General features: G+C 39.5%; 1 protein-coding gene across 1 annotated transcript in view; it reads left to right on the top strand.

Moving 5' to 3' along the window:
* Window positions 1-19,345, top strand: part of asic1a (acid-sensing (proton-gated) ion channel 1a) — a 43,269-nt gene extending 23,924 nt beyond the window's left edge. The window contains exons 3-10 of the mRNA XM_036579506.1: window positions 75-222; window positions 948-1,075; window positions 4,608-4,758; window positions 5,837-5,893; window positions 11,349-11,502; window positions 13,099-13,190; window positions 14,418-14,497; window positions 17,943-19,345. Of these exons, the coding sequence (XP_036435399.1) occupies window positions 75-222; window positions 948-1,075; window positions 4,608-4,758; window positions 5,837-5,893; window positions 11,349-11,502; window positions 13,099-13,190; window positions 14,418-14,497; window positions 17,943-18,059 (927 nt within the window). The 3' untranslated portion in view covers window positions 18,060-19,345. The remainder of the gene's footprint in view (window positions 1-74; window positions 223-947; window positions 1,076-4,607; window positions 4,759-5,836; window positions 5,894-11,348; window positions 11,503-13,098; window positions 13,191-14,417; window positions 14,498-17,942) is intronic.
* The last annotated feature ends 3,563 nt before the right edge of the window (window positions 19,346-22,908 follow it).

The following is a 22,908-nucleotide window of genomic DNA, read 5'->3' as shown; positions in this document are numbered from 1 at the left end:
TCTTTTAATCAGAAGCGCAGCTGTTTTCTGGAGAAACAGAGAGATTGCTTCATTATATCTGTGTGTGTTCTCAGGTGTTCACGCGCTACGGGAAGTGCTACACGTTTAACTCTGGCGAGACTGGGCCGCTGCTGATCAGCATGAAGGGAGGGATGGGGAGCGGACTGGAGATCATGCTGGACATCCAGCAGGACGAGTACTTACCTGTGTGGGGAGAGACAGGTGAGATAAAACACCTGGACACATCTGTCATACAAATAACACAGCAGCCCTGAACATGGAGTGTATTAGAGGAATGAAAAGTAAAATATCTAACAATGAGTGAATGAATGAATGAATGAATGAATGAATGAGACAGTTTTATTGTTATTATTATTACATGACTATGGAGCATAATTAAATAAAAGGTTAATGCTCTCTCTTCTCTCTCCCTTTCCTTCTCCCTCACCCTCTCTCTTCACCTCTCCCTCTCTTTCTCTCTGTCTTGCTCTTTCTCTCTCCCTTTTACTCTCTCTCTCCCTCTTTCTCTTGGTCACTCTCTTCTCTCTCTCCCTCTCTCTCTTTCTCTCTCTCTCTCTCTCCCTCTCTCTCTCTCTCTTTTTCTTTCTCCCCCTCCCTCGCTCTCTTTCACTCATCCCCTCTCTTACTCTCTCTCTCTCTCTTTCTCTCTCTCCCTCTCTCTCTTGCTCACCCTTCTCTTCTTCCGCTCCCTCTCTCTTTCTGTCTTTCTCTTTCTCTCTCCCTTATACTCTCTCTCTCTCTCTCGCTCAACCTTTATCCTTTCTCTTCCTCCTTTCTCTCTTTTTCTCTCTGTCTTTATCTTTCTCTCTCCCTCTTATTCTCTCTCTCACCCCTCTCTCTTGCATACCCTTTCTCTTCCCCTTTTCCCTCTCCCTCTCTCTCTCTCTCTCTCTCTCTCTCTCTCTCTCTCTCTGTCTCTCTGTCAGATGAGACGTCTTTTGAAGCGGGGATTAAAGTTCAGGTACACAGTCAGGACGAGCCGCCGTTCATCGATCAGTTGGGTTTCGGAGTTGCTCCGGGGTTCCAGACCTTTGTGTCCTGCCAAGAGCAGCGGGTACACTGTGTGTGTGTGTGTGTGTGTGTGTGTGTGTGTGTGTGTGTGTGTGTGTGTAGGCTGTTATAATTAATTCCACATTTATGCAGTGCTGTGCAAAATTCAGAGATGACCCTTCATTTATTTAATTTCCAGTCTAAACAGCCATTAAGTACAATGATTCATTTTTCAGTGTCAGGAAAAAAAGCAGAAAACAAACAATTAACAGAGAATTACCCAGGATCCTCAAAAACTAAATATAATATCATTTTCTCAGTATTTGTCCACTGTGTACCTCTATTACAGCTTACATTCTTTTCAGGGAGACTAACTTTCAGTTTTTCAGAGAAATCTGCAGGGATATTTTTCCACATTTCCAAAATTCTGTTTTACACTCCTGGGCAAAAAAAATGGGCCAAACCCAAAATTGCAAAATATGAAGCTTTTAGTGGTCTCAACAATAAATACATGATCAGGAAATTAGCAAGAATTAAACAATAAACAATTAAACAATAACATACTATGATAAAGTAACATAGTACAGGCTAGCCTTTCCTTTTGATTCCCTTAAATGTTGAAGGCAGGTTTTTACAGAAAGAAGAGTCAGTGTTGTTCCACTCAATGTTAAATACAAATTTTTCCTGGTTAGTTTGTGCTTCATGTGAGACTCTGACCAGGCCAAAAGCATGAGCCTGGTGGACTTGTCCTGAAGCCACTTCTTGGTGGTCTTCGCAGTGTGAGCAGGAGCATTGTCTTGTGATCATTCCTCTTTAGAAAACAACTTTTCAGTTGTGGGAAGTGAGCCTTTCTGCGATAGTACTAGTACCAGCAGCTGAAAAGGCTCCCCACTAGAGGTGGGAGTCACAAGGCATCTCGCATGATAAGCTGCCCACGATAATGATGATATCATGATACTGCGATTCTGTGATACTCGATTTATTGCAAGACAGTCCTCTACGATACATCACTTTATCTGTGTAACTGAAGAAAATAGAATACTCCGACATAAGCAAATAGCAGGAATTATGTATTTATTAGTGTCAGTTTCACAGAATTTGCCAACCAATATGAAGCAATGTACAACATGCGTAGCTTAGCTTCATGTGGTTTTAACACACATACACTGCGTGTGTCATCATCCCAATGTAAAATAGCCATAAACTGCCAGAAAGCAGGACAGTTCTGGGGTTAATCTCAACAACCAGATCAGGATGATGACAGAAAAGATGGCTATGCATGCTCGTTGTGTTGCCCATGTACTTTATTTTAACTACACAGTTCTTGCAAATCACAGTCTTTGTCTATTTCATTTGTCCCTTCAATGCTGTAAAAGCTGAAGTGGCCCAGACCTTCAACTTGAAAGAGGACGGTGTCTGTCTGGTTTGTTTCCAACCCCGTTGTCCACCATTTCTCCCCTGTGAGTTTCTGTTTCTTCACCGCAGGTTAACCCTATTCATTTGATTAGCACTCTAGCGCCGCCATGTGGAGTCAAATTGGAGGAGGAGTCTGTTTAGAGTGTTTACAGCGCATGCATGTTTCAATAAATGAATCGATATTTTGCGCCAGTGTATCGATAACGTATCACAAAAGAAATACAATATATCGCCGTAACGATATTTTATCCCACCCCTACTCTCCACACCGTGAGACCTCCATCTCCATGCTTAAAGGTAGTACAGATACATTCAGAGTTGTATTTCTCACCAGATCTTTGAAGACACCTCTCTGGACCATCACCATGCAACTCAAATCATGATTCATCAGTCCACACGACTCTGCTGAACCACTCTGAATCAAACTTTCTATTTCCTGCCAACAATTTCATTCTGTCCCCTGATGTGTTTCTTAGACAGCAGCGGCTTTTTTAACACATCATCTAGACACAAAACCTGCCTTAGACAACCTTCTGGTTGTTGTTCTTCTTGAGAGAGTCTTGTTTTCTGAGGTCTTGAATTCTGCTGACCGTTTTTGAAGGTTTTTGACAGTGCTGTGTTTGAGAACTGTAAATTTCAGCAGGTGGTCATCTCTGTTTGGAGAGGCTTTGGGCCTTCCAGATCATTTCTTTCTGGCAACGTCACCTATTGTTTCAAAGCGCTGAACTGTTCTCTTTATAGCTGATTTGCTGTCTGGTGAATTTCAGAATAGCTGCAGCTGGCCTGATGAAGACCAGCTACGATATTTTGCATGATATTTTGCTTTTTGTGGAGCAGATTTTCTCACTCGTTTACCTCAGGACCTGCATATTGTAGATCTCGACCTGTAGACATCTGTCACTCCTGGTTCTATTTAAGAGCTTGTTTTCAGGCTGGTGATGGGCTGCATCAGGCGTGGCAGATCAACATAACGAATGATCATATAATTGTTAAAAGAAGCCAAAAACTATTTTGGAAAATTTTGAGCACCCATGTGTTAGTTTGAGTTTTGTACAAAACATTTAAATCTTTCCATGATTTTGTCTTTGTGTACAAGACGACTGTGTAAGTGAATTTCCCTGTTTCCAGCTTTTTCTCCCAGCAGTTCACTGCAGCAACAAGCAAATGGTGGCACAGACCTCAGCAGTGCATTCTTAGTTCTTGCTAATTTTCTGACCAATGATTTGTTGTTAGGACCATTAAGAGCTTAATATTTTGCAATTTTGGTTTTGGCCCATTTTTTTGCCCAGTAGTGTCGAAGGTTGGTTGATTATTTTCTGAAGCGACCCCAAGCACATTAAGTCATGTTGAGGTCTGGAATCTGGGGTTTTTTTGCTTATTTGCCTTTGACTTTCTTCTAACTTGTACAAGTGGATTATCTCAAGGTCTAATCTCTTCAGGAAACTCTCCTGAAAGTGAGTAACTTTGTTATGAATAAGTTTGAACTGGAAACTGTGGTCTCTGACTTTTGCACATAGATTTGTGTGTTTGTGTACAGGAATTAGGACCCAACCAACATGAACATTTTGTGATCAACACCAGTTATAAGGAGCAAAAAAAATTCTGGTAACCTATAATATTGGCTGGTGTAATTCAATATGGTCAAAAAACAAACAGGCTTCAACTCTCTGTCAAATTTATTAAACTCAATTAAGCAACAGACACTCACAAAGTTTGAAATATTTTTTTTCTAATTTCTGTTAAATTAGCTTAAATTTTTGTCAAAGTTTTCTTTGTGTTATAATGTTATTCTTAACAGTTAAGTTTGGATACTTTTTACATGTTTTTTGTTTTTGTTTACATGTTTTTGGATATATTTCTAAATGTTTATGTGTCGATGGTGTTGTATGTTTAAGTGTATCAGTCTGTATTGCTGTAATAGAAGTGAGCAGGTGCTGACTGTGAGTTTATAAAGACTATTATATAGATATGAAACCACTGAATCCTTAGAAGTGAGCAGCTTTTCCTCTCGTCAGAGTCTCTTTATTGCAGTAGAAAACAAGCCACTATTTGCTTTATGGCCAGGATTTTCACAGATATGGATATGGATAAATCCGCAGGACATCAATATCTGACGTGGCTTGTTGGGCCCTAATATGAGTCTGTTCAGTCTCTGAGTGTGATTCGTGTCTGTTTCCCAGCTGATGTATCTGCCCCCTCCGTGGGGGAACTGCAAGGCGAGTCCGCTGGACTCCGACTTCTTCACCTCCTACAGCATCAGCGCCTGCCGCATCGACTGCGAGACGCGATACCTCGTGGAGAACTGCAACTGCCGCATGGTGCACATGCCCGGTACGACGGCCGTGCAACACTGCAATGAATCACAATCAGCATTTCTCATCCAGCTTGGAATCAATGTTTTCATATTGTAAAATTAATTAATGTTGCAAATGCACGTTTAAAATCATTCCAATATAATGCTGATCCTAAGCAGCTTCTCAGGTTACAAATAATTAACATCAAAATAACCCAAAAATTAAGTAATAATAAAATTAATAATAAGATTTAATATCTAATATTATATATTACGTATTATATTTTAGATTATTGATCTTATTTATACTATTATTTTTAGATTATCTAATATCCTAAACTGAATAGTAATAAACCTAATATCCAGAATGAAGTTATAATGAAATTCATAAACAGAACGAAGTTTAATAAAATTAATACCCAAATTTAATATCTAATAACAGAGATTGCATATTAGGTATTAGATATTAAATATTTAATATCTATATCTAAATGTCCAGAATTAAGTAGTAACAAAATTAATATCCAGAATTCAGTAATAATAAAATTGATATCCAAATTTCATCTCATATTGAATATTAAATATTAGCTTAAGTATTTAGTATATAATATATAGAATTAAATACTAATAATACTAATATCCAGACTGAAGTTATAATAAGATTCAGATCCACAGTGAAGTTAAAAGACAATTAATATCCAGAATTAAATTGTTATAAATTAGTCTCCAGCATAGTGATGATTAAGTCGTGCAGCAGATATATTGAAAAGCTCTATAAACAAATAATTACAGTATATTATTTATTATGTTATGGCTTCTTAAAAATTATATTGATTATGTAATAAAGCATCTAAAAGTACCTTGTATTGTTTAGTTTTTAGATTAAATTATTAATATGGCAGGTGATTCCACATGCTATTGTAGATCTTCTAGGTTCGGTCATCTTTCTCCTGACCCCTAACACAGTGTTCATGAGCTGGAAACTTCATCAGCGATTCATCACAGAAATCACAGACATTTTTTGTTCTTTCCTTTCTGTGATTCAGATAAAAAAGATTGTCTGTAATTCCTGTACAGTGTGATGAAATGACTGACATCTCTTTACTGCCCCTTCAGGTGATGCTCCCTACTGCACCCCTGAGCTGTATAAGGAATGTGCAGATCCGGCTCTCGGTAAGCAGCAGCAGTGCAGCAGGCCTCTACATGGCTCTGTAGCCACTAAGAAGACTGACACGAATGCCTCAGTGAGGTTTAAGTGGTTATGTCTTTGCCTGTGTGAGTGGGTGAGCACAAACTGTTATCGAATTCAATTAATGTCGTTTTAGTTGCACAGCGCTTTTTACAACTGGTACTGTCACGAAGCAGCTTTACAGAGATCCGAGAACAGGCCCCTGGTGTGCAAGCCAAGCGTGACAAGTGGCAGGGAAAAACTCTTTAAGCTGTGCGAGGAACCAAGACACAAAATGGAGGAAACCAGTCCTATTCTAGGCAAAACCAGACAGCAAGAACAATAACACAGCAGTGCAGTTTACACTAGCCATGAAATACAGTCTCCAAATGTCAGTGGAACACATTTAAATGATGATGTGTATGACTGAGAAAACAAACTGGGTTTTCGTCTTTGTCAATGAGCCAGCAAGACAACATTTATAACATTTATAAGTGTTTCTATCGTGTTCAAACTCTGTTTTTTATTGCAGCAGCTGTACATGGTATTTTTATTTTAAGAAAGCTGCAGCTGTCCTTTTTATCTCAGCATGCTTGTCTTTGTGGAGAGGTGGTTTTTACAGCGGGGGGTACTTACCCCTCCGCTTTCGCTCCTCGTTGCTCACTAGCAGCACAACGTAGAGTCACAACAATTCAAACAGAGAGACAACAGTGTCCTAGTTCAGAAGAACATATTTGATTTGGTCATATTAATTAAAAAAGTAAAGTTCTATTTCTGTTATCTATTTCTATTAAGCCGTTGCAGTGGAAGCATGGAAGACTTGGAAGTCCATAGAATGAAAAATGATGTACTATTCACTAGCATTTCCATGGCGACAAGCCACGGCTTTCAGCTAGGGCTCCAAAAAATGAATGTTGTGATAGTTGATTATTCGTGTGAATTAGTTGATTATCAGAATAAATGTGAAGAGCTGTAGCAATAAACTGTTTGGCAGTGTTCTGACAAACTGAAGCTCTGTCCACCAAGAGCTGAATTACTGCCACGCAAAAAACGTGGCTTGTTTAAGGTGCCCATAAATTTAAGCAACAGCTAAAGTGATATAATAATAATTATGTAGATTAACATTTAGCTCTTCAGGCTTCAGCGTCATTTAACTGGTTTAACATTTTACGTAACCAAACAGCAGTATCCAGACGCGTGTGGATTAACTGAGTAAAAAAGGTTTTATTATCGCTAAGCAGGCTCGTTGTCAATACACAGGCAGGGATCAAAACCAAAAAGCGGAGTATGATCACAGTGGTGATCATAACAACAGGCGAACAGAACCAAAGGGACAAGGCAAAAGACGTGGTCGAAAAACAGGCAGGCAAGTTCAAAAAACACAGATCAAAAAAGACAGGGCAACGGTACAAAAGGGGCAGGCAAGAGGCAAATCAAAGAACGAAGCAAAGGTCGGATAATCAGACGCATACAGATAGAAAGAAACGCTCAGTAAGTTCGCTGGGAAACAATACTTCGCACTGACTCTACCTACAGCCCGGCTTAAATACTAAGCTAAACAGATCACATGATAAAAGGACAGGTGAAACAGGTTAATACTCAGGAGACTTTGATCGTTGACAGGTGCGTGAAACATTGTCCGAAGTCATGTGATCCTTGAGTGACTTGTGGGTATTGGAGTCTCTCTCTGACTCTGACTCGGCATGAAGTCTCTCTGTCACATGATCTCCCAGAGTATTCTGGGAAATGGAGTCCAACTGTCCCTGAGAGTTCGTTACATGCGTGACATTTTAACATACTGGTTCTCTAGATGAGCTGTGTGAACAGGTTTCAAGGACGAGTGTACTGCATTTTTTTCACATGAAAACTATGTTCACAAAACGACTTGTATTTTAACCCCTTACGTGGCCAGGGCCCGCCGGCAGGCCCAAAGTTTTATTACACACTTCTATAACCTAAGAATAGTTCAACCAGTTTGCACTGAAGTCCCTGTAGTTACTGAATAATAAGACTTAAATAAATTAGCCTGGGATTTTAAGGGGTTGAGGGAATTAAGCAGTTGTATATAGTTCGCTGGCTAATGTAGGTAATGTTGTGACAGGACGAGCTGCTGAACGTTCAGTAGTTTTGTGAGGTAGCTGATAAAAACCTCTAATTAACAAAAACTGATTAGAATATTCCTGTGACTAACATTCACAGTTCACTATACACTGATCAGGCATAACATTATGACCACCTCCTTGTTTCTACGCTCATTGTCCATTTTATCAGCTCCACTTACTATATAGGTGCACTTTGTAGTTCTACAGTTACAGACTGTAGTCCATCTGTTTCTCTGCAGACTTTGTTAGCCTCCTTTTACCCGGTTCTTCAGTGGTCAGGACCCCCATGGACCCTCACAGAGCAGGTACTATTTGGGTGGTGGATCATTCTCAGCACTGCAGTAACACTGATGTGGTGGTGGTGTGTTAGTGTGTGTTGTGCTGATCTGAGTGGATCAGACACAGCAGTGCTGCTGGAGTTTTTAAACACTGTGTCCACTCACTGTCCACTATTAGACACTCCTACCTTGTCAGTCCACCTTGTAGATGTAAAGTCAGAGACGATAGCTCATCTGCTGCTGCACAGTTTGTGTTGGTCATCCTCTAGTCCTTCATCAGTGGTCACAGGACGCTGCCCACAGGACACTGTTGGCTGGATATTTTTGGTTGTTGGACTATTCTCAGTCCAGCAGTGACACTGAGGTGTTTAAAAACTCCAGCAGCACTGCTGTGTCTGATCCACTCAGACCAGCACAACACACACTAACACACCACCACCACGTCAGTGTTACTACAGTGCTGAGAATGATCCACCAGTCAAATAATACCTGCTCTGTGAGGGTCCATGGGGGTCCTGACCACTGAGGAACAGGGTAAAAGGGGGCTAACAAAGTATCAGAGAAACAGATGGACTACAGTCTGTAACTGTAGAACTACAAAGTGCACCTATATAGTAAGTGGAGCTGATAAAATGGACAATGAGTGTAGAAACAAGGAGGTGGTCATAATATGCCACATACATATAACTTATCAAGTATCTAGGACTCAGTAAGGTCAATAAGGTACTGCAGGGCTAACTCATTCAGAGCTTGATATTTCAAAAGAAGTATTTTATAATCAGAGGATTTTTATCTAGCAGCCGTTGCAGAGATGAAAGAACCGGAGTTATATGGTCGAATGTTCTAGTTCTAATGAGCACTCTAGCTGCAGCACTCTGGACCCATTGGAGTCTGTTTAGAGTTTACCAGAGCTTTCAGCTGTAAGGGTCTTACAACATATTAAATATATGGACTACAGTCCAGCCTCAAAGTTATAAAACATGGATGAGGTTCCAGTGTCTTTTAAGAACCGTGTATTTCATCGCTTGGCAACATTCTGTAAAAAGAAGAAGGCGATTCACACAACATCATTTATGCGTGTTTCAAATAAGAGATCTGAGTCAAAGGTGATACCTAGATTTATCACAATTCTCCGAGGCTCAACTGAGAAACCATCTACATTCAGAGCAAATTCAGAAAGTTCATTTCTCACTGCCTGAGGTCTGAATAGGACCTCAGTTTTGTTTGAGTTAAGATAGATTCATTATCCAGACTTATTCCCTGAACACCGTTCTTTTTTATTTAGTCTGTGGGGGCAACTTTTGGTTTAGCTGGTATATATAGCTGAGTATCATCAGCATAGCAAGGGAAGCTAATATCATACTTGTGAAGAAAAGAATGGCAGCATATAGAGAGGAAATAATAATGGGCCTAGCACCCACCCTTGAGGGACCCCATATTTGACTGTAGTAAGATTAGAAAATTCATTATTTACATTAATAGTGCTTTATAAATATAACTGATTGGTACTGATACAATGTAACATTACATTATATATCAAAAATATCAGATGATATTTAAAGTTAAAAAGACTAGAGTGCTAGAGCTCTAGAGAGCTGCTACTCTTCACCGAAAGTGGTGCCTTGAATTTACACTGATCAGATCAGTTGCAGATGAATAAAATGTGCTTCATTAACACAGTTACAGTCTTTTACTGCGTTTGACAAGAACTGTGTTAACACACTTTTATTTGTGTTTAACTGACTGACACATTTGAACTATGTTAATTCAAAACACCATTTTTTCAGTGTATATTAAAAGAACATCTTACAAACACCACTGTTGACTTGTGAAGTCGTTATAGAAGTTGCTGAGAATAAACTAGACAGAGAAGGTTAGATTTATTTCAAGACATCTTCATACAGAGATATTCACAGATCATTGATTGGTGAGGAAAGCAGGAACAGACGGCAGTTGTACAGAGTATTATCACCCTCGACTGGCCCAAACAATCTTGTCCCCCTAAGTATCAAGGTTGTGTACCCGTGATAAAGAGGCATAGAAAAGTACAGAACATTCTAACGTGACCTAAAAGGATCAGGCCCTTAGGGACAGAATGACTTTTCTGATATACAGAATAAGCATATAAGAGTTATACAAGTAACCACAGTCCAATCCCACACAGCTTCTTTAGATTGGACCAAAGGGAACTTTACACAGTACTGTAAATGTTAAACAGTAAGGCAACTGTAAGGGAAATGAAGAGGCAGGATGCAAGTCCATGGTTTTCTTATAACTTGCAAAAGCAACAAAAAAAGAGACAAAGAAAGAATGTTAGAAATCAATATACTTAAACTGAAAGAAAACAAAACATTAAGGATCATGAAGAACACTAATATACAACAGGTGCAAAACACAAAGCAGAACCTGTGAAACACAAACAGCAAATACAATTCAGAAGCACCTAAAACTAATGAGAAGGCGGAGCTACAGACAAGAGACAGATGAGGCAGATAACCAGGAGGCAGGACAGGGGAGGAGACAGGAACAAAAACAACAAAAGCACATGTCTAGACACACGAGAGAAGGTAAACAAAGGCAGACACGGACAGAAACAGAGCAACGGCGTTACAGCAACTTACTATTTATGATTTCATATGTATAATTTTTATCTATGTAAATTATCTGCAGTTAACTAAGTTTATGTTATGTATTAATACTGTCAAAACTAAAAAACAATGTTGACATGTGACACAGATTTTAGGAAACCACTACAGACAATACAGTCGTCTGCAAAAGTTTGAACAAAATTATATGTCAAATTGCATGTATTTGTTGATTTTCCAATTTGAACATATTGTAAAAATAGAACATAAAATCTAAAACTTTTGCACAGTAATTGTGCACTAAAATGTCTCTGTAGAAGATGTGTTCACTTATTTTCACTTGGAAAATCAATAAAACATGCATCTGAGCATTTATAAATAAATCAATTATGTCTCCAGAGCAGCTGGAAGACTGACCTGCGAATCGCTTTACTGTTCACTGGTCAGTTCCAGTGTTGGAATGAAAGAACCTCCTCTTTCTGCTGTGTTTCTCAGATTTCCTGGTGGAGAGGGATAACGACTACTGCATGTGTGAAACTCCATGTAACACCACTCGCTACAGCAAAGAGCTGTCCTTCGTCAAGATCCCCAGCAAAGCCTCCGCCAAATACCTCGCCAAGAAATTCAGCAAATCCGAGAAGTACATCGCGTGAGTGACTTTAGCTGCTTTCATTGCTAAGCTGATTCTTGCTGTGGAGTCGACAGTACAGTTTAACACTGAATGTGTTTAATGGGTTTTACACTGTGGGGGTTCGCGGTCGACGCCTGTGCTGTGTGCTCTGCAGCGTGAAGAAACAAACTGACACACTGTAAACAGTGCCAGATTGAAACGTGTCCTCATTCTATCCCGTCTGAAACTTTTTAATGAGCAAAAGTACGCTTTAAGAGTTTAGAGCAGCACCAAACATTATCTTCACTGCAGTTAACTGAGTTTTTGTCGTGTATTACTACAGCCAAATGTAAAAATCAGTATTGTTGTGTCACACAAAAACCTTTATACCACTATAGACAATACAGTTATACGCAAAAGTTTGAACACCCCCCAATAGGATTATGTTTTGTTGATTTTATAAGTCAAAAAAAGTTAACACAACCTCTTCTTGAAACTTTTTTTTTTGCAGCACATTTTAGAGCACAATTTCTATTTATCTGCTGAGTTTAACATATTGGGGAAAAAATAAAGCATACCATACCCTTTGCACATGAAACATTGTATGTTATATTTTTTACAATTTGTTAAATTCAGCAAATTTGCTATTACATTAGGATTAAAGGGTCCATATCATGGAAATTTTCCACGCTTTCTTTTAAATAAAAGAGGTTGATGTGGTATGTAAACAAGTTTCAGAACATACCCTTCACTAACCAGTCTATACAGTCCTTATATGGATTCTAAGCTCCAAAAACAGCCCATTTTGAGTCCATTAATTTTGTAATGTCACGAAAACCAAAAACGTTTACATATATCCACCTATTCAGCCTGCAGCAGTTTGGCCCTGCCCACTCACACTGAAGTTATGAAGAGTGTTTCAGACTTTACTGCTCATTGAATGATTCGCAATACAGGGCAGCCAATCAGAACAGAGCTCATTTACATGTATCAGTCTTAAAAGCACAGTAACAGAAACAGCCTGTTTAATATTAAAGGAAAGTAGAGAGTTGTAAAGTAGTCATAAAAATGAATTATGACTATTTTGATACATAAAACCACACAAACATCGTAAGTAGAAAATCAAATGCAAGGAATATGTAGGATGTGGGCCCTTAAGGTTAGATTTAGGCAGTGCTGAAACCTCAGGACCTTCTAGTACCTTTAGAGAAGGCCTAATGATTTCTGTTGACTAAAAAATACATCTGTACTTCTTAGTTCATTATCATATATTCCATATAATCAGACATTACTGTAAACAGTAATTGTGCATTAAAATGTGCAGACGACCTTGTTCCTTTATATACACTTACATGTAATTTGACCAGAGGTGTTCAAACTTCACTATTGGGCAGCGTTCATAAGTGTCCAATGACAAGTACCTTACATTTGTAAAGGCTTATTCCAACAAGTGTCAGTTGGCTTATGATGCTCGTGTAGGTGTCATGTAGTCTTATGAATGCTGCCCTTCAGAAAAGTGTTACTGGCACTTTTTACATATTGCAGTTTAGTGTTATTTATTTTGTACATGCTGCATACATTACACATACTAATAATAACATACATACAGCATTCAGAGCGCTGTGTGTTTTACAGAGACAACATCCTGGTGCTGGACGTCTTCTTCGAAGCTCTGAACTACGAGACCATTGAGCAGAGGAAAGCTTATGAAGTGGCAGGTCTGCTGGGTAAGTCCACCAGTCACTGGCCTGGCAAAAGTTATAGTGGCACTTTATTTATGACATAAATTTGCATAGATTGAAATTATTAACAAACTATCTAGTGAAACTCACTCAGTTGATTTGCTACAACACTAGGGTTAAAGGGCCCATATCAAAGAAAACTGCATTTTCTTCACGCTTTCTAAATGAGAGAGTTTGATGTGGTATGTAAACCTTGTTAAAGTTTCAAATATACTGTTCATTCTCTGGTCCATTCAGTCCACACATAAAAAACTAAGCTGAAAAAACAGCCGCATTTGCTTCAAAGTGATGTCGTGAAAAGTGCATTATTTTGTATCCAACTAATTAGCCTGCAGCAGTTTAGCTCCACCCATTGGTGCTGAAGATATAAGAAGTGTTTTAGTCTGAACTGCTTTTGAACAATGCAGACATGCAAAGCTCTGCAGAGCCAATCAGTCAGTCAGAACAAAAATGATAACTTTACAGGAGAAGTTTTTTCCAAGTAATTTTGGTCCATTCATCATGAAATTTACATTACATACATAAAAAAACGACAAAAATGGAGAAACAAGGTTTTGTTCTGACAGCAGTGATATATATATATATGTGTATATATATATATATATGTGTGTGTGTGTGTGTGTGTGTGTGTGTGTGTGTGTGTATATATATATATATATATATATATATATATATATAGGCCCTTTTGATTTAGATAGTAGGAAACCCTCAGACGCTTGGACAGTTTTTCAGACCACGTCATATGTTATCAAGCATTAACATCAGGCACAAAAAAGATGGTCTGGTTCAATGTTTAGGTCTCAAATGCAAAATAAACATTATACTAATGAGGATATGTTGACAGTAGTAGATAATTCACTCACATTCTTGAATTCTCTTTGAACGCACTCACAATCATCACATTCATCCGCCCAGGGAAGGGGTCTAAAGCTTAACCCACATTACAAAATATTCTTCTGCACACTGCATACAATTCCAAATCTCCAGCAGGGGTCTCCAAATCCCCAAAACTTACATAGTGCGGCTCTAAAGACAAGCCTATTGGTTCATTTTCTTGAATGCAGTTTATTTTATGCACTGAATCAGGCATCAAGCACTTCTTTACACCCTTTATTTGAAATGGTAAGACAGGCCTCTACGTCAGTACTTACCCTTCATGCAGCAGCCAAGCATTGTCTTAACACTGTGATCTCTGTGCATCTTTGATTTCAGGTGATATCGGAGGACAGATGGGTCTTTTCATTGGAGCGAGCATCCTCACCATTCTGGAGCTTTTCGACTATCTGTATGAGGTACATTAATAAGACCTAAAAGCACCTGTTTTTCTGCGGTCTGCCTTGTAATTGAAGTCCATTTAGACTCCTTTTACAGGCTTTCTCTCGTATTAAACCTCTCAATGACAGTCAGATTGCCAGAGATGGAGCAGGATATTGCAAAAATAGAGCATATTCTTTGCTTATCACATGAACTTGAACACAGCTCTCCAAACCGAGCTGCAACATTCATTAATATACAGACTCTTTATACCAGCGGTTAGTTTGTGTGTTGTAGTGATAGAAGAACTGCTGGTAAAAATGCCTTCAAAAGAGACCAGAGCTATTTAATAAGTACTCGAGGGAAAAACCTGCAATTACTGCTATAGAAGTATTGCAGCCAACCCGGCTCATTAGCCAAAATTTCCCCTTAGACATCCAGTTAAAATGTCAAACTCATTTCATACCAAAAAAAACTGTTTAGGTAGCACATTAAGCACTAATGATACAGTTTGTCATCCCAGTGTTTTATCCAGAGACCATTTCCTTTAAACTGGCCACACTGCACATGTTTTATGTTTTGTTTTTGTGATAATGAGGCTGACATCAAGACCAAGAACAGCAAAGAGTACTGGCAGATTCCACTGGCTCTTAGTTGTAAGTTAAAATGTTTAGGAGCTTGAGGGAAAAGGATGAGCCAGAAGTAGTGGTAACAACGTATGAGCCTTGCCAAATGTGGTGCTGCCCATTCTCAGGTCCTGAGGTGCTTCGTAGCACAACTGACAGACCACATTGGAAATATGTGGTTGGAATTTTGAATGCTAAATATAAGTCTCTGGGAAAAACATGAAGCAAACAAAAGGGCCATCCCATAGAAACTCCAGATTAGTTGTTCTTAACTGGCCTATCCATGCTTAGTATCATAGGGCTAGACCTGATTTTGTGACTAGAACATCTGGGTCAACCATGAGGAATTTTAGGTAAAAAAAAATACACTTTTAAGGTGGAACAAAGCGAGTGGGAAATTTTTTAATTAATCCAATACATTGAGAAGACAAAGCTCAAAGTAGGGGCTGATGGTGAACTCCTCTGCTAGAAAAACCAGCATAGACCAGCACAGCTGGTCACCAGCAAGACCAAACCAGCATATTTTTCAATTTTTGACATAATGCCTTTTGCCCTTTACATCGTGTGTAAATTTCATGAAGAATGGACCTAAAGAAACGGCCCAAAATTCTGGTTCCATTGACATTAAAAGTAAAGTAGGTTTTGTCCTTTTCCTGTGAAGTCATCATTTTGGAGATACGAGGTTTTCTTCTGACAGCAGTGTTGTGTTGTGTTTTGGATGCTGAGTGACCTGCTAGACCAGCACCAGACCAGCACCAGAACAGCATAAACAAGCTATGGTCTATGCTGTTTTTTTCACCAGAGTTGCCAACATTGTATGATGGACAACAAACCTGTCGTTAGCACGCTGATGTAATGCAGGTGTGCAAAATTCTGGTCCTGGATGACCAGTGACCAGCACAGTTTGGAGATTTCACTACTCAAAAACACCAACCAAACCTGGCAAATAAGTAAGTGTTATCAGATGTGTTTGAGTGGGTAAAACACCAAATTGTGTTGCACAGCAGCCATCCAGACCAGAGTTGTGCACCCCTGATTTAATGTAAGTTAGCATCTCCCTAGTAACTTCCTGTAAAGCATGTCGATGTGTCGCGTGTGCAGAGAACATTTTAGATGTCGTGGAAATTAGCATTGCCACTTGCGAGGGAAAACAGTTCTGCTTATGCTGCTGTTTCGCTAGCTAGCTTATTCTGCTTGTATTATTGATTGTACTCAGGATGTGAAAAGAGCACAGACTAGAGGAATTTGGGGGCGGGTACCTTTGACCCCATTTACACTTGATCACTTCATTTGACTTGTATCTGGATTGTATCCTGATCAGATTTTAGCCATATGCATTTACACTTGGTAGTCAAATGCGTCTCTGGTTAGTCAGACTGAAATCTGATTGCTGGGTGGAACGGAATATGGAAATCCACTCGTTATGTGGCAACAAATGACCTATTGTTTATTAAGTCGTCTGCAGTTTGTTTTGTACAGTAGGGTCCATATTGCTATTAAGCATTTCATTTCATTCTGTGCCCAACCATGTGCGTCCTCCATGATTATCTTCCTCACAGACTCGGATCATGCACCCAGTGATGTACTGCATGTGGAGGAGTTTCTGTTGTACTGGGAGGGTGGTTTGGTTGTACTGGGAGGAGTTCTGGTTGTACTGGGAGGGGTTTTGGGTTGTACTGGGAGGAGTTCTGGTTGTACGGGGAGGGGTTTTGGTTGAACTGAGATGGATTTTAGTTGTACTGGGAGGGATTGTAGTTGTATTGGAAGGGGTTTTGGTTGTACTGGGAGGAGTTTTAGTTGTACTGGGAGGAGTTTTAGTTGTACTAGGAAGTGTTTTGGCTATACTGGGAGGGATTTTAGTTGTACTGGGAGGAGGTTTGGTTTTAGTGGGAGGGGGTTTGGTTGTACTTCGAGAAGTTTCGTTTGTACTGGGAGGGTTTTTGGTAGTACAGGAGGAGTTTTGGTTGTCAAATGTGTCTTGAAGAGACGCATGCATTTACGCAGCTAGAACATGTGGCTCAAATGCGTCTCAGTCCACCTCCTGAAGTGGATTGGGCGATCGCAATTGTATCTAAATGAATCTTGGGTGTGTTTACACTTGCAGTTTTATGTGGTTTGGCCTTATCTAGATATAATCCTGATACTCAAGTAGCATGAAGTGACCAGGTGTAAACAGGGTCTTTGTTTGTGGTGTATTTTGCCTCCATCCAACACCAAAAGTTTAACAAGTTGTCTCCAGACGTGTATTCTCATTACACGCATGTGGAGGCTTCACACTCTCAGTTTGGCAGCATTGTGTTATAAAGGAAGACCTGGACTGTGGAAAAATTGGGTAAAAAAAAATTGCCTTTAAATTTTTTGTCAAAATATGTAAATTTACAGTGTTATTAATTTTAAATATTTATTTTGTTCACATATGAAAGGACACAAGAAAGTTTTTGTCATTTATTTGGGCTAATGTTAGCATGGTCATAGCCCGTCCAGACCACTTTCCTCAGATGAGTCAGGCTTGCTCCAAACTTTTAGGATTTTTGACAGCTCAGTTGGTGGAATATAATTTTCTATAGCTCTTAAACTTTAAAATAGCATTCCAGAAATATTAGGAATGCAAACTCAGTAGGTGTTTTTAAATATAGATTAAAACATGTCTGTTTAGCATGTACCTCGAATATTGTGGTTCATTTTGGTCTCTTTTTTAAATTGTGCTGTTAATTCCATTAATATTTCCAACTTTTCTGTGATTTTTCCAGTGTTTTACTTACATTCTTGTGTAGAGCACTTTGAGATGTTGTAAAGATATAAAGATTTATTATCATTATTACACTCTTTTATTCTCTCTCTCTCCTTCTGCTTTAAGGTGGCAAAATACAAGCTGTGTCGCTGTTCAGACAAGAAGAATCAGAGCAACAGCGCTGATCACGGCACCGTACTGGGGCTCGACGATGTCAAATGTCATGTCAGCAACTTTCACTAAAGACATCAATCCTGCATCCTGGAAGTTTCACCGAGACTGCGGCTGTTGTCGATAGACTGAGCTGTCCGTTTACATCATCACCGCGGCTGCGCATTCTAGAGTTGTATAGATTGTCCTAGAATCCTTTCAACCCTCTTTTCTATACACAAAGATGTGAAAATGTTCATTTTTACACATGCTAAAAACTTTGACATGCAGCTTTCCAGTAAACGTTTTAGATTTCACTTTCATAAAGTTTTGGTTGGCATCCGAAAAACATAGACATGCATTGGCAAATGTGCAGCCGGCAGCTTGAGCTATGCAATGGAAAAGCAAGAGGAAATCTTGAGAGGTGCGTTTGTTCTTTTGTGTTTTCTGATGGCGTCTTTTCTTGAGATGGATATGCAATAGGTGAGAATTGCGAAAACGTGCACGTAATGTGGCCAAGCCAGCTTAAGATCTGCAATCAGTTGGGTCTGAGGAGTCTCTCTCAACAACTTCAGAACCTCTAGAGCTCAGCAATGAAGTGTTTATGTGATTTATTGTTTCAAAACTAGTCACATAAACAACAACTCAGCATTTATAACGCACCCAATCTGGACTATGTTTCAGTTTTAAGCACGTTGTTGTTCATTAAAGGAATCCGCCAGCTTTGTCCATTGTAAATCAGCCTTCTGAACTCTGCTATTCCATTAATGACATTATCATTAATATTGCATTTTATGTAAGACTTGATTCATGCCATTAAAAGTGAGATGTTTATGTAATTATAAATGTATCGTGAGTTAATAGCTAACTAGTCTAAAGTGACGCTGTTGTTGCCTTTTCCATTCACAAGGTTTCAGCTTTGACGGTCACCAAAACAAGGCTTTGTAACAGACTGGACAGCAATAGCATACTTGTCACTAACAGACAAAACACCGCACTAGAACCGATTTTTGTCTGGAGAACAGACGCAGGACCAACATTAATGCTGCATTAACATTTGGACTTTCCATAAATTTTGTTTTTCATGGTCAGGTTGAAAGCTGAACATATACAGATTCAGTCTGCATTGTTAAGTGAGTTTGAAACCCCTGGCCTAACTGCATTTTTAAGCTGTAAATCTGCATAACTTGTTCTTTCAGATATGGGATTAATTTTTTGTTGATTTACCAGGATAGTCATGTGATAGAACATTTCTCAGGCTCGACCTAATTGCCATGGGTAGCAGCTGTGGGAAAACAGGGCTATTAGAGATAGGCCTTTAGTTCAGCCACACATGAAAAAATTCAGTCAAAAGCTCATTTCTGCTAGCACCACTATGAGAGTCTAGTAGTAATGGCTAAGCTAACGGTAATTCACTTGAACATTGTTTGGCTGTTCTAGATTAAACACGGATATTTTAACCCTCCAGAAGACATTCTATGTTTTATTTGAAGCTTGTAAAAGACATTAACATATGTTTGAACTCATATGTAGCCGTTTTACAGTGCCTCTTTCAGTGAAGAGCCCTGCTGCCGCCGCTGTTTTCCATTTCTAACAACGGACAGAAACACATCAGTCAGGCTACTTCTTGCAGAAGGTCCTCCAGAAGGTCTAGAGTGACATATTTTTCCAAAAATTGGTTCCACTCATCAGAAATGATGATCAAAATGTGATTGGTTGACTTTCCTGTTAGTTCCTAAATATGTTGGTGGTTAATTATCCCACATATATCATTTCAGCTCCTGAAGTCTTAGCCAGTGGGACAGATTGGTTAGGACCTCAGATACAAGAGAAAAGAAAGGTTCATGGAATTCGGTAACTGCCCATTGAAGTGTATTATAAATTAGTTTTGAGTCAGGATGTTTTCAGCGCAGTGTGCTGAAATTACTGTCTGTGATAATGGACTGCATAATGTAAATGCAGCAAAAAGAGATGAGGTTGGAAAACGCTGGTCTATTCCTTTAATGAACGCTGGAATAAATCTGGCTTTATAAAGCAGTGACCTGACTGCACAGGCTGGACTGTGAGGCTGCTTGCCTAGTTGAGCTGCCCGCAGAAGTGTTGTGAGAAGAACTACAGCTCACACCTACACACTGAATGCTCTGCTGTATGATGTCATTGGTCCACACCTGCTCCGAGTGTGACAGTGAACTGGAGATTTGCCCAGTAGCTTTGCATGAGAGCGCTCGCCTTATGTATGTAACGATGTATTTGTCTGTTGGCATGTTTGTTGTAAGAGTGGTAATGCGTACATGTGTGTGCGTGCATGAGTGTGTGTGTATGTGTGTATGCATGGCTGTATGCGTCTCAGTGTGTGTGCGCTGTAAAAAATGAAAGTCGCCTTTTTTTCAGATTGCTTGACCAGAGGACACTGAAGTTCACCCAACTTAGGTAAACTACTGTGTATATATATATATATATATATATATATATATATGTACACACACACATATTGCTGTTAGAATAAACCCTTGTATTTTCAAATATGTATATTTAAAGGACAAAAAGTTCTTAACATTCAATGTATGTTAATGTAACAAGATTTTATTCAAAGTCATTTGGACCATTTCTAGTACTCTTTATCGCGCAATCAGCCATTTCCTCCTCTTCGGGCTCCCACTTATGGATGGCTGTGGCATCGCTGGGGTTCAAACCCATTTTTCTTGTGACTTTTCTGGGCTTTCAAGTACCAAAACAGTCATAATTCATTTTTCCTGAGTATTCTCAGACCTTTTTTTAGCTCTTATAATTAAATGCACTGCTTCTATAACTGTCCCTTTGAGGCCGATATGTTTAAATGCCTGTCCTGTTTTTCAAAAAGTAAAAAAAGTTAAATGGGCCCTTTAACTGAGCAAAGAATTTGAAAATGTTCGTTTTAGTTGGTTCAACACAATGTGCTGGTGCTACAAACACAAAAAACATAAATATCCAATTTTTGTAATTTAGTTTTGAATCATTTTTCACTTGACTAAAATTTTGAGTTAACCAAACATCAAATTGTAGGTTAACAAAACATGCTGTGTCTTAGTCAGCTGTGTCTTAGTCAGTCACTCAGTCAGTTAACTTGATGAAATAAGTTACCTATTGAAGCACCTCTAGTGGTGCAACTGACCAAGCATTCATCCCAGCCTCTGGAGATGCTGAGCTTTAGCCCTAGCAATGCCTCAACCATCCATAACTGGGAGCCCAAGAAAAGGTAATGCCTAGTGACCTTGCTTAATGGAAAACTTGTGTGAGAAATAAGGAGGAATTAAATTGTAAGACAAAAAATTAGTCACCTGTGACCGAAACGTACCTAATAGCAGGTAATACCTCCACGAGCACAAATAACAGCTGTGTTTTGATTCGACATGGACTGGACAAGTTTCTGGATGTAGGCGACATCAATGTTCAGCCACTCTTGCATCAAAGAATTGTGCAGTTTGGCCAGATTTCGTGGACGCCTTCCGTGCCATCTTACTTGCTGTTCCGGGTAGTTTGGGCCAGTCCAGATGTGTGAAGCTCATCATGCCAATCAGTCACATTTGCAGCCCTGTGAACATAAGAATAGTCATCATTAAATACAGGGATAGGAATGTTATGTTTCTCTGTAAAATTATGAGCAAAAGGCAAAACCTCGTTGTCCAGCAGCTCAATATGGGCACTGTGGTTCAAATTTACTGTCACCTCAACCAAAGGATCCATTTCTGTGTAATTAAAACAGCCCCAGAACATCACAGAGCTCCTCCAGCTTAAACCACACCTTGAACACAGTCCTCATTGAAGGCTTCCTGAGGTCTACGATGAACACAGTGCTCAGCATCATTTACATACAGGCAGAAACAAGATTCATCTGACCACATTTAGAGTCATGAACAGTCCAGTGTTTGTGTCTCTTCGTCCACTGTAACCAGGCAACCTTGAGAGCAGAAAGGAGCAAAGGCCTCTTGCTTGCAACTCTGCTCTATATGTTCATGGTATGCAGTTCCCCGCGAAGAGTTTCAGAAATTGGTTGTGAAGGACCTGCGTTGACTTCTAGAAGCAATTCTTGCCTGGAAGCGAAGTGACTTTTATTCACAAGCCGTGAAACACGCTGGCGGTCCCTTGTCCATCAGTTTCGTCTTTCAGACACAAGTCTGACAAGAATTTCCTGTAGACTGGGATTTTTGCCACTGCTTGTCGACCAGTATGACCGTGCGCTTCGATACACGTCCAAACTCAGCTACTTCCTTCACACTGTGGCCTTTTTCATGCCCAAATGCAATCACTCCTTTTTGCCCATCATTAACATCTGCTTTGTGACCCATTTTCCACACATCGAACAAGACATTCTCCTTCACTGTACCACCTTTTCTCAATCTATGAATCCTGCCGTTTGCAGGAGCCTAAAGTTACTATCCTCTTAAACATGCAAGGTGACTAATTTTTTGTCCGGGGAGCTTATTTTTTATTGTTTTGAGTAAACTAGGAACTTTGTGTGCTCAAGTCGAGTTATTTGAAGAAATGTGCAAGAATCTGACCCTCCATTTTTTGCAGTGTGCAGGGGTGCCAGCATTGTATGCGTTTCTGTGCATGGCTGTATGCGTGCAAGTACGTCCATGCATGTGTGTATACTCGTGGTTTGTGTGTCGTGTCCTGCAGGGCAGATGAGTATTTTTAAATGACAAAGAGAGATTAGATTATTTTCATAGCTTAATGCCGAGCCACACCAAAACTCAAAAGATTTACAGAATGTGCCAAATACCTGCATATAGGCCGTGATCTCCATGTTCAGTCATATTTATAGTTCGGTATGATTTATGGTGTATTTGCATTCTTCTACCTCCTAGTTGGTTGTGATGATGAATTTAGGTGCAGTGTTTGCGGCCTCACGTGGACTCTTCTTTCTCAGCCGGGCGGTGGAGTGTTGATATGCTCGTGTTAT

This window comes from Colossoma macropomum, unplaced genomic scaffold, assembly GCF_904425465.1.
Source record: "Colossoma macropomum unplaced genomic scaffold, Colossoma_macropomum, whole genome shotgun sequence".
Taxonomy (NCBI): domain Eukaryota; kingdom Metazoa; phylum Chordata; class Actinopteri; order Characiformes; family Serrasalmidae; genus Colossoma; species Colossoma macropomum.
Note: the sequence above shows the minus strand (reverse complement) of the source record. Positions and strands in the feature narration are given on the sequence as shown.